General features: G+C 39.2%; 1 protein-coding gene across 1 annotated transcript in view; it reads right to left on the bottom strand.

Moving 5' to 3' along the window:
* Positions 1 to 6184, bottom strand: part of dnah2 (dynein, axonemal, heavy chain 2) — a 61760-nt gene extending 55576 nt beyond the window's left edge. Inside the window, exons 1-12 of the mRNA XM_053343890.1 lie at positions 6152 to 6184; positions 5833 to 5997; positions 5488 to 5722; positions 4557 to 4667; positions 3938 to 4176; positions 3398 to 3589; positions 2638 to 2795; positions 2253 to 2340; positions 1739 to 1944; positions 867 to 996; positions 558 to 740; positions 113 to 327 (exon numbers count right to left, since the gene is read on the bottom strand). Of these exons, the coding sequence (XP_053199865.1) occupies positions 113 to 327; positions 558 to 740; positions 867 to 996; positions 1739 to 1944; positions 2253 to 2340; positions 2638 to 2795; positions 3398 to 3589; positions 3938 to 4176; positions 4557 to 4667; positions 5488 to 5722; positions 5833 to 5997; positions 6152 to 6184 (1955 nt within the window). The remainder of the gene's footprint in view (positions 1 to 112; positions 328 to 557; positions 741 to 866; positions 997 to 1738; positions 1945 to 2252; positions 2341 to 2637; positions 2796 to 3397; positions 3590 to 3937; positions 4177 to 4556; positions 4668 to 5487; positions 5723 to 5832; positions 5998 to 6151) is intronic.
* Positions 6185 to 15887: the final 9703 nt, after the last annotated feature.

The following is a 15887-nucleotide window of genomic DNA, read 5'->3' as shown; positions in this document are numbered from 1 at the left end:
TTGGTTACTATATGAATGTATGTGTGTGGATTTGTATGTGTCACAAAAACATAGAAGACATCATTGTGTAAGAGACTGTGTGAATGTAAATGTGAAGGTTTGTGGAACCCACCTGTCAAAGTTGATGTCTAGTCTGGCAGTCTTGTCTTTGCTGCGAATCAGAAGCGGCTGCTCCAGTCTCTTGAGGTAATGTCCATCCAGGCTCTGGCTCCACTCACTGAAGTTCTTCCTCACCATCTCATCCAAAACCTGGACTATCTGTGTATAGGTGTAAAACACCTGCTTGCGGCTGTATGTCTCTGGCATGAAGTGAGCCTTCTTAAGCACCTGGGGGGAAGCAAAGGAAACAGATGGAGAGGAAGTCCATGAAGGAAATGCAGGAAACCAAGAACACATCTGTTTACAGTCAACGTATGTCTAAAATCCAACCAAGGCTGAGCAGTGTAGACAATTCTAATACAGGTCTTTACTTTGAACACTGATTTTCTGCAGCTTGAAGCAACAAGTATGTACAAAGATTAAAAGAAATATGTTATTATGTAGTCCAATAGACTAACCTCCATGGGTCTCTCTAAGCGATGTCTGAGGGCTTTTGCCCAGAAGGTAAGGCCTGCTATCTTGGGCATATGGTCAGGAATGGACCTTGGCCCCTGGTTCAGCTCCTTGCTGACCATTTTGAGCTCCTTATTTAAGATACTGTATACTTCCTCTACCTTCTCCTCTGTTGTGCGCTTAATAGCCTGTGATGGAGAAGATGGGATGGAACAGAGAGAAGAGATGGAAGAGAGAAGAGAAAGTTGAGTGGCAAAGAAAACAAAATTAAAGTGTGTTTGAGTAATACATGTGCGTGTTGATGAGAGAGACACCTTGCGAGTAGACATAGGCCTAAAAATGTCCAGTAGCCGAAGTCCTTCCTCCATTGTGTTCACTGTCTTAAACAATGAATTGATCAGGTTTTGCATCATCATCTCCAGATCCTTTATCAATGCACGAAACCTGCGTGTACACACATGAAAACACATATGCATCATAATCAGATGATGAATTGTCAAATGCACACATCTGAAACACACACAAAAAAATGTAGAGAGGCAGAACAAAAGATACTATAAAATGTCTCTATGTTTTTATTTGAGTTTGTGTAGTGAGGTAGAAATAGTAGGTCTGTATAATTAAATTAAATTAATCTGGTGATCCCACAAATGCTTGAGAGTGCTGTAACACAGCTGATTCAAATGACTAATTATCTGAATTGAATCACTTAAACAGAAAAAGTAAGAGAAATATGGTTACTAATGTTAACAAAATTGACCGTTGTATAATAGTAATGGGAGATAATTTCCCTGCTCTATGTTGACAGATAAGAGATGTCAACAAATACACAGGTTGTAACAACAATATTCACACAGCACACTCCTGAACTGAGGAGAACTGAAAAGAAGTGTGAAGACTGACAAACAAAGGGTTTAGAAAACAGCATCTTTTCTGTGGAGGACAAGCTGTTACTGGGTTTATTTTCCTGTATTACAATAAATCAAGACTGTGAGTCATTCACTCCTCAGTCAAAACGTAGAGGAGATCAAATATCATTAAAGATCTTAGCTCACTGTAAATTCATAAGTGGTTAAGTACAATGTTACATGTGTATGTCTAATGATGATTATACAATATTCTACTACTTTAAACCAAGCAGAACAACTGTCTGTGACTTGAGTGTGTAAAGGAGTAACAGACCCACTTGTTAAATTCATTGCACCATGTGGTGTTCTCGACATCAAGGATGCCCTTGTCAACGGTGCGCAGGTTCTGCAGGCCACGGTGGAAGTTGCCCTCTATCTCCAGGAGGGAGCGTGTGAACTCTGGTCCCTGGCAACCACTAAAGCACGGCACAGCTCTCTGCTGACCATCTTCCCAACGGGCAAACTGATGCTGGCAGTCACATACCTGAAATAGGCACAAAAAAAGGATAATGGAGAATCCATGGGGACAGCCAGAAGAATCCTGTGTGTTTTGTCTTTGGTATTGCTCTTTTTGCACAGAAGGGTTGATTTAGAAAAGAGACTTGGCAATACTGGTGTCAGGTACTGGCAACATTAAAGCACATTATTTAGAGGCAGTGTCTTGTGGAACTCTTGCTTGGATTCAGCAAGTTTACGGGGCTCGTTGCTTGGAATTTAACAACATGAATGAGCTGTGAGTGTGCTGGTGTGTGTCTGTATGCTACTATAGGTGTGAGTGAGGGACAAATTCACCTCAAGCAGGTCTCTGAACCTTTGAATGAAGGCGTCAACCAGGACAAAAATGCTGGTTTGGTCCAAGACCCACCCTTTTGGAGAATACCTGATATAAAAACAAACGGGAAAGGAGAGAAACAAAAAGAGGAAAAAGAAAGAGGAGAGACAGTCAGAAATAGAAATGAAGAGAATGTTACACTGAGAAGCACATCTCAAAACAGATTAGTATTTTGGAGGTGTATCTACAGCAGTCAAAATATTTTAAAGTGCACATAAACACATACAAATCTGCCTCAACTAAACATCAATTAAATTTTTACACTACAGCAAATGACAAAAGACTTTTCCAGGCTAAAAGTCCTCACAGCTACCCAGATGACAAGAAGGCTGAGATTTCTTTTACTTGTGGTGAATCTGGGAGGCATGCAGGAAAATTTCCTTCCAGGCCAGGCAGCACTGGATACAATCGCTGAGGTTTTTCTTGCTGGATATCACATAACCCTCAAATATCCTGTCCAGAGAGATGCTTTGTATGCACAGGCGGATGATCTCATTACTCATCTGCGGAAAACACAGCGGAAAACAAACACAAAATGTCAAAAATAATACATTTTTGGAGAAGTTATCAACACTCATTTTCACATTCATTATACGCTCAAATGATGAAGTATAACAAAGCAATTTACACAAGATCTACATATATTTTAAATTCTGTGTTGAGTTTCTATATTATGTGCTGTGACTGAATTTTGTGCATTATGCTTTATAATTTCTTTATTAAGCTGGCCAACTGAGTGAGCGGTTGAAAAGAGAATTAGATTGCATTTTGAACAAGCACGTCTGCCTGCCTGTGCTACCCCACCATTAACTTGTCTTCTTTGTGCAACATTCCTGACATCAAGAGGACAATTACAGTTGCCATGTGAGCAATGTAAAGTTTCACATAAATGAACAAAACACCAATTTTCTCTTAGACAGACATAGGAAGGCAAAGGATATCATATTGCTTGTAATACTAATGTTTATAAATTAAACAGAGGTAAATAAGATGAAGAAAGGAATCAAACAATTCCAATAATGGTGGGGCAGAACATAATTAATGGAGGTTTAACATTTTTACCTTTGGAGCTGCCAACTGAAATTAAAAACAGTAATGCAGTTACCTTGCGGAAGAGACCAGTGATTCTGTCACTGGTGTTGTAGTAGATTGAGTTGATCCAGATGATGCGAATAAGACTGACAACGTGTCGCATCTTAGGAACAACAAGGCTAGGTTTGAGTTGGGAAAGCTCTTCACAGGGTTCCTTCAACATGGACAGGAAGGACAGGTTTGACTGGGCCTGATGAGAGAAATCCTGGGCAACACACAAAGGAAAAATGACAATGTTAATGATGATACTAATGCCATGCATCTGCAATAAAGCCATGTTAACTAAAGATTTTATATAATTTTTTTCTAACTGCTTGGCTAGGAAGCGAGTGGGTAGCACAGATGCAGTAATGTTGCAACACTGAGCAGCATCTCAGTCTGTGAGTAAACAAGAATAAATCAAGACTATTGAGTTTAATGGAAATGAACCATACTCCATCAAAAACAAGAAACTCCAACATATCGCATGAATACTCAGTACTGTTCTTTACTTCAGGCTGTAATGTATTGTTTTTTAACCTCTGATAAGACGTGATTTTGACACTCCATGTACCTGTATTTCCTCGACCAATTTACAGAAGCGCTGTACATAGAGTGACTTGGAAAGCTGCAGGATGTTCAGGATGTGCCTGACCCCTGGCTGTTGCAGCTCGTGGCTGATGTCCAACAGCTTGGCAGAGCGAGTCTCTCGGAAGGCTATCTCCTGCAGCGGACCACAGTGGCCCTCTGTCTTCAGTATTTCTTGGGCATTCAGTAGCTCTTTGATCTGATCTGTCCAGTTGATCATAACAGCTAGAAACACGGAGAACAAGTGAGTAGAAGAAAAGAGAGATAGAGATTCAATAGGAAGAAATTAAGAGGAACGGAAAATGAAAAAAATAAAAAGACAACAGGAGCGTAGAAAAGCAAGGGAATAGAACATGGATTTTAAGACAGACAGCAATCATGGAGATACATTGAAAGAGAAATATGATGGGTAGGACAAGAGTGGAAGACAAAAACGATGAACAAACTGGATTGATGCACTTAAGAGGGCCCCACAGAGATAGATGGAAAGAGAAAGTCAATCTCACTCTCTCTCTCTCTCTCTCACACACACACACACACACACACACATACATACACACACACACACACACACACACACACACACACTCCTAAACCCCACTTACTCTCCATTCTCTGTACTAGCTTCTTGTCCTTGCTGGCCTCCTCAGCACTGCGTTGCAAGCCTTCCATTGGGATGTAGAGTACTATCTTGCCCACCTTTTTATAAACATCATCTGTTCAAACATAATTACACAAAAAAACATTAGACATCACAAACATTGAAATGTGCAAATACAACAACTGAAGCCAACACCTTATTTCGGTCACCATTTTGCCTGCATACAAATGCTGTGTGTGTATTATTCTTTTCATAATTGCTCCCACACCAGTTTGGCATGGAGTCCAACCTGTATGAATACCTATGTTCTCTAACATACTTTCGCTGTTTGGCTTCTCAGGATGCCAGATATTGGAGTCTTGGAATTAAATATCCTTCAAATGCCTTTTAATCTTAGTGTATTGATTGAAAAATGTTTTGCAAGATGAAAAAAAAAATTGACAAAGATTTCTGTGAGCACTATCTAATCTGCATCTGAATGTCTGGTAAACACTAGGTTGTAAATACAGCAGTTTCTGTTATCTATCTTTATACAGACACCAGTTAAACATGTGTATGAGCATATTTAAGTGTGGCATGAAAGCATCAGTCCATCCACTCCACACCACTGCCAACCATACTACATTATTATCCTCACTTTCTTCAGAACCAGCTGTCTTTTCAGCAGCCGGCCACAATTTAACAGGCTGACTAATGGCAGTAAATAGCAAATCTAATGGTCTATTCAGTGGATGGAAATAAACGTCCAATAAATAGGAGCATAAAGGAAAAAATTCAGAGACGGTCACAAACACTGTCAGTCTCTTTAATGACGTATAGAGGAGACACCAAACTTTCTCATCGTCAAATCATGGTGAAGGTAACAAGAGGCAAAGATAGCACCTTGAACTACTACCTTGTGTAGTGAACTGTTTCTGCTCCACTGAAGTACCCACCTGTGATGCCAGAGAGGTAGCAGTGCATGTGGTTGGTGTAGTTGTCCTTGCTGCTCTTTTCCCAGTTGGTGCTGAGAGTGACTAAGGGTGCGTGCAAACAGGTCATGTAACGAAGCACACTGTCGGTGGGGTCGCACCTCACTGTGCCAAACTCTACTGCTGCATCAAAAGTCTCTGCTGTGATTATGGCCCCTGGCTCACGAATAAAATAGGCCAGCTGCTCATCCCCAGCCAGCTGTCCATGTACAAAAAAATATTTAGGTTTGGTATTGATGAGAGATGATGAGAAAAAAGGCAGATCAAAAGTAATAAAGGACAGAAAGTGGAGCAAAGAATATGCTGTACCTGGAGTGGCACTGAGTACTCTACCCGTAGCTCCATTTGGCTATGCAAGTAGACCACCACAGTTGTGATGGTGGTGTCCAAAATAAATTGATCCAGTGCCTTCCCATTTTCCTCTGACCACGACTCTTCGGTTACACCAGAAATAGCCACACAACGAATAAACAACTTCCAGGGGATATGAAAGGAGGGTCCAAGGAGAAATAGAGGGAGGGAAAATGGTGAAATTAGGATATTTTGTGAGATAGTCTGCACACATCCCACACACAGACATTTAAGTAGAAGTAAACATTACAAATTACAATCAATGACCCAGCTTTACCAGACGAATGCTCTTCAAGTATTCTTCTTCCATCTCTTTCCTCTTTCTCAGTGATCACTGAAGCATCTAAGCACAAACAGACACATACTCAACACATACTGAAATGCATCATATATTATGCTTACTTATACTAATACGCATGCATTATACTTTAACTATCATTGTCCAAACTAACCCCTATCAGACCACTTTTAGATGTGAGACTGTGATTTGTGAAATAAATAACGTTGCATTTTTAATAAGGGGTTTCAATAAGCCATGCCAGTGTTGCACTCGCAAATCACTCAATAATTGTGAGGGTGTTTTGTTTTGGAAGAAGGAGGATGTTTCTTTATCTGAAAGAATAAATAAGTACAAACAGTGATTTGGCTGGTCTTCAGCAGGACTACAACGTGTAACTGCCAACTCATCTGGCTTCTAACAATATACAATACAGTATAACAACAATATATAACAATCACAGTTTGTGTATGAAAACACAAACTGCCAAAATAAAGGCATATTCTCTAAATAATTCAACTTAAAAATCAGAATTATGATATATGTACAATAAGAAATTATTACTTCTAATGAATCAAACAGACTTTGCAATAGTCACCAAAAAAAAAGGAGATAAAGCCATGATTAATATTGTTAGTTAAACCTGGATTTCTTTAGGAATTTATATCTGCTGTTATCCACTATACTCTACTTATCAATGTATCAGAGACCATATCAGTTCAATACTAATTACTTATAATTGATTCAATTCTATAATTGTTGTGGTCAATAGCCTTTCTGTCAAATTTGTTCAAGCAACCTTTGTTAGCGGACAGGGAAAGTTTAGTGGTCATGTATGAAGTGTTATTAACTAGCGAGTAGCTTTAGCCAGCTAGCAAACTTTAAGCAACCACTTACCTCTCAGGTATCACGTTTAAGTCGTCACAAGCTGAAACAGAACAACGGCAAAAGTATTTCTTCTCACTTTTTTACGAGTCCGCTAACTTACAACAAATGTATGTGTATGTGGGTGAAATGTTTCACGAAAAGTCATTATTTGCGATAGCTTTTCATTTCTCTTCTTTTCCACGGCCAACTTCTCTTTCCAGTCAAACCAGTGGCTGGGTGTACATGTTGCCATAGAAACGTTTGGTTGCCTGGGAGACCTGGCGACAGGGGATCACGCAGGGGGTGGTGTGTGGAGTCACATCTTCCCATTCAGTTGAATGAGAAAGTGTCTAAACTGTTGACTGGTAGCCTACTGCGTTTGTTTGTTTTTTTAATGTTTGGGCTAGACATTGTTTTATAAATTCCAATTAATTCATTTTGTTTTATTTTGTTTATTTATCCCAATTCTTCAGATATAGACCCAGGACAGTTTGACTACGTCTAGAAGGAATGCAGATAATATGGACCAAATCCACTGATGAATAATTAATTATTTTTATTATCACTATACAAGCAGGGTAACCTGGGGCTCTCTGGCACAACTTCATCTACTTCCAATCTGCATGGAGAAGGGGGGGGGGGGTGTCTGAGGAAGTAAAAACTCTAGCAACACTTTAAATATATAGAAGGACATCATTATACACATTCCAAACTACATTTAAATAGGGCATGTATGCAGCAGAAAATATTTATATACCAGCCAACCAATCATACAACCATACACATCCACACACCTATCAGCTAATGGGGCAACTCCATATGTGGTCCATGAACTGGAGAAGAGGTGTTTGAATAAAAGAAGCCTTAACCTCTGGCTTTCTTTAAAAACAGTTTTTTAAAAACATTTTATAAAGTGTTATACATAGAAAGCGTAGGGGGAGCAACAGGATACATCATACAACACTATAAACCACATAAACAAGAGATATTTAAGAAGCGCAATAAAAACTCTCAGGCCCTACCTCTCCATTTACCACATAGCTGAGCCCACATGGTTTCTGAATGTGTGGTGTGTCCCAAAGCATGGTGTCCTGGAGTAGGAGGGGACTCTGTGGATGTGTGCCATGAGCTGTGCAAGTCTGTGGGCAAACCCCATTCTGCAGTATGTTTGCACCTCATGACAATAATGAAATGTGCATGTAATTTAAAACAACCAGAACCAATTACCAGTGCAAATGGATTTGAATGCTTGGTTAGGTTTAAGAAAAACATAGTGCAGAGTTAATGATTTAATAATTTGATTGCTGCACAGATGCACTTAGAGATGGTTCCAGATTATGCACAGTTAAGTCAAAAATGTAATGTAGAATACAGTAAACATAATGTGAACCCGAATGTTTGCTTAACAACACGTTTCATTTGGAAAATGCAACACACTTAAAAACATATTCAAAACATGCAGGGATATTAACTTAACAGATTACATTTTTTGCAATTAAAAAATACATGCAAATTATGTTTAAAATGCATAACACATTAATTACAAAAAAACTTAACTGTTTACTTTAATTGTCATCAGCCTTCAGAGCTTTGCCCTGACATCTTTACGCAATCCTCCAATCGCAGTCCCCTAATGCATCACTTTATGAATTTGAGTAAACTTAGTGAAAGCTACTTCTGTTAGCATAACTAAATAAATGCAAAGTCAGACTAGTCAACATGAGTCATACATCATGTAAATCGCTTACCACAAAAGGGAGAGAACTAAACTTCAGTCTCCTGAGTGGGACTGCTAACAGTTTCAATGGAGAGTCTTTGAACGGAAGTGAAAAAATACTACATCAGTTATCAAAAAGAGATCACATAGAATAGCCTAAATGTGTGTGATTTGGCTGAAGAGATAGTACTTTAGAGCTACAGTAGTTTGGGGAATTTTACCGGTTTTCCCACGTTCCCAGAGTGAGAAAGCTTTTTGGTATCCTAAGGGGAGGCCCAGTCTCAGACTTTGAAAACCCGTGTTTTATAGATCTGTGAATAAATCATTAAAGTTTTCTGTTGTCATGCCAAAAAAAACACCCCAAAAACAAAAACATTTGGTGAAAGAATATCCTCTTCCAGCATAACTGTTTTCAGCTTTTTAATACATCAGACTTGTCCAGTTTGCAGAAACACCAAGCACACAGCAGCTGTAAGGGAGCCAGATGGAAATCAATTTATTAACATGGAGGAAAGGCCAGTCTCTCTGGGTTAATTTAGCCTATTTGATTTTTTATTGTGAATGGCAGGTAGGTTAAATGTGCATATGTAGTGTGACCTTGTCATCGTGTATAAAATCATCATTCTCATGAAAAATAATGGTGATCCTGAATTGAACTTACTTACCTACTGGAAAGTTTTATGGCATTTGACAGCATAATTCACATTAATGTAAGGAGACAGTAACACACTGTCTCTTTAGGTGGGACATCCCCCATACTGTCTTGGGTCGCCATCCAGTGGTAGAATGACTGCACTGCTGCAGGGATAGCAAGAAGAAAGTATAAAGAACAGAAAAAATAGATACAATGCTATTTGAAATATAATATAAATAGCGAAAAATGATAATGCAACCCCTTCTTCTCGCTCCACTGCACAACCATGTTGCTCAGTCAGTTAAATATTAAGCCTAAATGCTTAAATTCAGTTCAGCTAAATGTTTAAGGTGTGGCTGATCAAGATACATTAAGACTCAACGACATAACGGGGAAAAAAACACAACTGTCCTGAAAAGTCCAGCCCTTCCCCACACTGTATCTCAGATGACTGAAGCTTTCAGTCCCATCATCAGTCCATCATTGGTCACAGTTCAGTGTCCCTTCTCAAAGCCATTCATTCCACAGCACAATGTCCTTTCATCAGTGCATTGTACGTTTCAACAGAAAGCAGATCCAGGAAAGGTTTCCATGAGTTTATGAACTCCTGAACATTTCCTTTTAGTTCGGTTTTTCATGCAGAAACACCTCACATGCTGACAGTAGGAGGGATGTCCACAATCTGTTTCAACAGAACACATTTTCTTGCCAAAAGTAGTTTATCAAACACCTAGCTCATGTTTCAGAAAAGGAGGTAACACATTTTAAGCAGGTAGACTCATCAAAAAGAAGCCTGGTTCTTTCTTACATGTAATTACTAACTTCTTTGGCTATAGAATTCCATAACTGTGAAATGGATTTGCATTGGCAAAAAAGATGAAAATAATTCCCTTGCTCTTTACGATTCATAATGGAGGTGACAGATTACAATCCATTGTGTAATCTATAAATCATTTTATATTGATTTTCCCTCAATCTATTGCAAGTGAAACAGTCTCTCTCCAGTCATACTCTATGTATGTACTGTCCAATTCCTTCTTCCATTTGGACTGAATGTTGTCCATACACAGTGAATTCACAGAGTTTAACAATGTACATAAAAATATAAATTATTTGTGTTCTTTTGAGCCAATGAAAATGATACAATAGTACTATATTTCAGTATATCAGACAATGGAGAAGTGTGTGTATTGATAACAAGACATGCCCCTTAGGTAAACTGAACCTTTGTTGTAATTAGGAAAATGTCATAAGATGTCCCTCTTGAAACAGATCCACTACAATCTTAATGCCTTTAGTTTTCCAGTATTCAAAGATTAGAGACCTACACCATGGAATAAAGTCCCAATTATCACAAACATTATATGAATTAGCCTTAATTTCTTAAGGGATATGCTGTGCATTACTCACAGGAAAGCCCAAAGGCAAGAAGAGTGTGCAGGCACAGAAATCTGAGCTAAGCTATGAATGCAACCAGCCCCATATTGCCCATCTCTTATTCCTCTTACTCTTCCAATGCGAAAGAAGAAGCAAATTACTCCAATGATAAAACAGCAGTTGCCTTTGATTTAGTAATCTGTTGTTGACAAAAGGTATATCCACTTCACAGAGACGAAAGGTCCAACACGGTCTATTCCTAAAGTCTGTTAAAAAAAAAAATGTTTCTCATGAATGGCTCTTTCCCCTCCTCCCTCTGTTTTTTTAGTTTTTATTTTCAGTGAAAGACTCTCAGACACTAACTGTCCTACCTCCCTAGTCACTGGCAAACACTGTACAACTTGTCCAAATTCCAGTAACTATTGGGAGAACAACTGGAGAACAACTGGGCCCCAAGTGTCCACCTCACAACTAGCTCAAAATGAAGTGGTTGTTACCTAAGGGTGAAGAACCACTTGATGAATCAGTAAATTTTTGTTTTGGAGATGTTTAGTAATGTCTTGTTAAGTTCCTGTTTTTTCTCAATAAACTGTAAATCAGTGTGAGCGTATGTTGGCCAACATTAGAACATGCTCTTACACTAGGTTAAAAAACAACTTAAAGCAAACCCTTTAATGCTTGCCAACAAACAGAAGGTTGGCACTGAAGGATGCGAAGGGTGTTTGTCAAGGATTCCTCACCTAGTTGCAGATAAAGCATTTTTAGCAAAAGACAGTACAATAAGACTAAATTATTCACCATGTTTATCCACTTAAGTGACAGAGGTCATTTTACTAACAGGGCTGCAGAGAATCTAGTTTTAAGTAAATTGTTGTATGAAACACCTACTCATTGACATTTACTAAGTCTTCACAAGTTCCTTTAAAAACTAGGAATTTAAGATTACACCCACTTACAGTTTATAAGTGGAAAAACAAATGGGAGGATCTGGCTTCCATTGACCTCTGCAAATATGTTTATGGCCTGGCAATGTGAACACCAAAATGAAACATTCACAGGTTGAACACCATGTCAAACAAAATGGTACAAAATGCAAATTTGTATCTTTTTAGCTTGTGAATAGTACTCAACTGTACTGTATGTTTTGTGGCTTTTCTAAAGCCACAAAACATACAATACAGTCGAGTACTATTCACACCATTGTTATTCAGTAAGACATGAAAGAGTTAATCACCCCATAATAAATTACACATCTAAAATGTTTCTATATATTAACAGCAACTGAAGCTTTTATCCATAAAACACCTACTAAAGCCTGAAATTTGTGTTACAACCAGATCTGAGAATAAGCCTATTTGAATTTGAATTCAGCATGTTGCTATGAGTGTGCCCCCCTCCATCTCCCACCCAACCAGAGACCACCACCAGAGAGAGAGAGAGAGAGAGAGAGAGAGAGAGAGAGAGAGAGAGAGAGAGAGAGAGAGAGAGAGAGAGAGAGAGAGAGAGAGAGAGAGAGAGAGAGAGAGAGAGAGAGAGAGAGAGAGAGAGAGAGAGAGAGAGAGAGAAAGAGAAAGAGAGAGAGACATAGGTCTGATAAAGAGGCTCTTAAACCCTGAGGACGTCTGTGTTTGGTCTTTCAGGGGGACAATCCTTAAGTCTGAATACAACCTTGAACTCAGGCCCCCCTCTCTCTGGTTCTCCTCTCTCATTACTGGACCATTCTTCCTCCCGGCTCACTTTCTCCAGGGTCCTTCTCTTGTTTTTCTCTCCATCCCTTTCAGGAGTTTGGGCTGAGTCCTTTCCAGTGGGGAAGTCCGGGCCTTCTCTCCCACAACTCTGAGCGACTCCAAACGTCTTGTCTGTAAAGCTTCATTAGAATTCATTTGTTTGAATAGGTTCATTTCTCCTTCAGTTGCTCTCTCTTTTTGTCCTCTTTTTCAGCTTGAGGGAAATGTGAATTAGCATAAAAATATCCCTTACCTCACCTTGATTAACTGTATTGTTTGCATGTGTGCCTGCATTTGTGTGTTTCTTACTGTGTGCAACTTGTGGGTGTATCTAATCAAAATAAATTGAATTCTTAGTCAGTAAAAATATTTCTCTGTGGTTCAAATATTTCAAATAACCAGTAACAGACATGTTAATGATGACATAATGTGACAGCATTAAGTTTGTCTGCTCATATCAACTCAGTGTGCGAACTGAAAATTATAGTTTGAAAAGAGGGAATAAGAGGTGTGCAGGTAAGCCAACACATGACTAGATGGATGCACAACCCTGATTGAGAGCCTGAAGAGTCATGAATATTTTAATAAGGAACTCATAGCTTAGTATAATCTTAAACTAACATACATGTACTAACCCAAGCATACATAAATATACATGAGCAACAACACGTGTATGCACACAAAGATGCACATGCATGTTTGGATTAGATGAATGAAAGCAGGCATGCTTCCAGAAATGACATAATTTCTCACTGTACATGCACATGTGCCATACAACCACTGAAGGCACACAAACAGGAGAGCCCTGTAAAGAAATCAGATACATAATGGCCGGAAACAGAGAAACAGGCAGGCCAAAATTAAAGCCATGAGTCTGCGAGCACAGAACTAATGACAGCCTGCCATGCCAAGGAGGGGTGGAGAGGAGAGGGATGGAGGGATAAATAAGGAGGACAGTGAGTCTATGAAGGGATGCTGTTGCTGCCTGGACCGGATGAGGCCGAAGATATACAGTGGCACTTAGTGAAATGAGAAAGATGAGGAGAGGGAAAAGAGAAACAGTTGTTTAGTTCACAAGTGGCCAGGAGAATAGAGAAGCTCAGCTGGAGGCAGCAGAACTAATAGCTGTCCAATACTCCTATAAAAGGAAATAGATACACACACACATACATGCACATACAATACATCTAGCAGTAATAAGCCTCTGGCTAGAGCACAATGAACTCAGGGTCTTTTTAGGAAAGTGGAGCAGGCCTTGGAAGGTTTACTTTGTTTATTACACTACGATTAGTCCACAGACGCTGGCTTTGTTCTGCCACCGAGGACCAAGGTATGCTCCACCTGATGAAGAGCCACTCACACACACACACACACACACACGCATCTGCATACAAGCTTTAATACACCATCCATACTAAGGGCAGAATCAGACACTTGAATATAAACACAGACTGCCCTGAATGACCCCTGCTCAGTGGACATACACGTACACACACACACACACACACACACACACACACACAGACTTGTAGCCAGAATCTTTTCTAGCCTCTTGACCCGGGCTGACAGCACCCTGTGTTCTCTCTCCACTGTAAAGAGAGGTCCAGTGATAATGAAGCCAGAATGGAGCGTTAGGACAGAATTACAGCTGGAATGCTGCCAGAACCCCATCACCCTGTGAGTGTGTGTGTGTGTGTGTGTATGTGTGTGTCTGTGGTTGGATAGAGAAGAACAATAAGTGTGTGTCTGTGTGTGTCTGTGGTTGGACAGAGGAGAACAATAAGTGTGTGTCTGTGCAGCCAGGCAGAGTGATGGATAAATACGCCTTTACTAACAGACCAGTGAGTCAGTACAGAGAAAGGCCTACAGCTGTTTGACTGGCTGAAGGGAGCAGAATAGATTTGGGCAGATCAGATCAGAACCACAAAGATTAATACAAAAGAGTCCAGGATCATTAAGAATAAGACACTGTATAACTAAATGTTAAATGGAAATGTAACACAGAAATCTGTTGCACTTAAATGAAGTGGAAGTGATCAAAAGAAAAGAAGAAAAAAAAACTAGACCTAAAGAATATAGGGAGGTTAAGTCAGTGAACCTATAACTTTTTCATCTTTTCCTACCTTTTTAAAAGCATTGTTTCTTTACACTTTTAATCCTGACTCAGCAGAGGGTTTCTTTTGGTCTTGTTTTATTCAAGACCACTCAGTCTCTAAAGAGCAGCAGTCTTAATATAATTGATCCAAGCAGTGCTTCTTCATGCTAGTCTGCCCACTTTATGAGGTGAGAAAAAAGGAGGACATAAGGAAATTAGTGCATCAGCATTACAATTAAACCTAAAAAAGAAAAGATTTTGGAATTAAAAGAAGGAATCAAAAGCAGAAGTTGTTGTAGCGTTGAAAGAATTTGGTTTGTAGTATCACCCATACTGGAAGGAATGTGTACATCCTGAGTGTGTGTGTGTGTGTGTGTGTGTGTGCGCGAGTCTTCTTATAACTGGATACAATTTTGCAGTTCCCTGTCTAGTCTAGATCAGCCCCAGCATTGTACATTGATTCAATCATGTTTTTGGAATAACATGGTGAGAAGATAAAACAGAAACGAGGGCATCTGGTCTGTGCCAATCTGGTAAGGACCGACTGTTAGTACTTAACAGAGGTGTTTGTTCCTCCTTCAGTCAAATAGTATTTTCCTTGATTGTTAACTGACTGACTCAGCACAGCTTCAACCACACTGTAAACTATAAAGCTTGAATGAGTTCCTGCCCTTTATACTTAAGATAATGTCACGCTATTGGTTTTCTGTAATGCCAGATGAAAGGGTTTTAAATCTAAACCTTGAGAATGTCAAACAGAATTATAACTGTACTCGTCATTCAATCACTGGTGCTCCATCAATTATTACTGCACATGTTTTCAAATGATGCACAGAAGAGATTGCCATTCAATGTATAACAAGAAGCTGTGTTTCATAGACTGTTAGAAAAGCAGGACTGCCTCCACATGTATTACACTCTACTGGCCACAGCCTATTGCTGATTGTGGTTGTCTACATCATGCCTGGGCCAACTGAAAAAAGTTAGTGGCTATATTTTTTTAAATTTTTTGGTAAAATACAAAACACAGTAGAAACATAAAAATAAAAAAATCATCATCATCAAGTTAGTAAAATTAACTAGTTGCCGCCGCTCCATCTAAAAATTTGGTGTGAATTCAGCATGAAGGTGTTTTTAGTGTTTACTAAACTGAATTATTCAAATGTCCTTAAACTGTATTCGTGTCCATTGTAGTTGGATCAAGTGACAACAGTCTTTTTATAAATAAGGAAAAGCATTATCTGCTCTACTGCAGCATGCCCTTGCTTTAACTCTTTTAAGAGCGGTTGGTTTGAAATGAAGCAAGTGGACATGGTTGC

Source organism: Scomber japonicus, chromosome 22 (genome assembly GCF_027409825.1).
Source record: "Scomber japonicus isolate fScoJap1 chromosome 22, fScoJap1.pri, whole genome shotgun sequence".
Classification (NCBI taxonomy): domain Eukaryota; kingdom Metazoa; phylum Chordata; class Actinopteri; order Scombriformes; family Scombridae; genus Scomber; species Scomber japonicus.
Note: the sequence above shows the minus strand (reverse complement) of the source record. Positions and strands in the feature narration are given on the sequence as shown.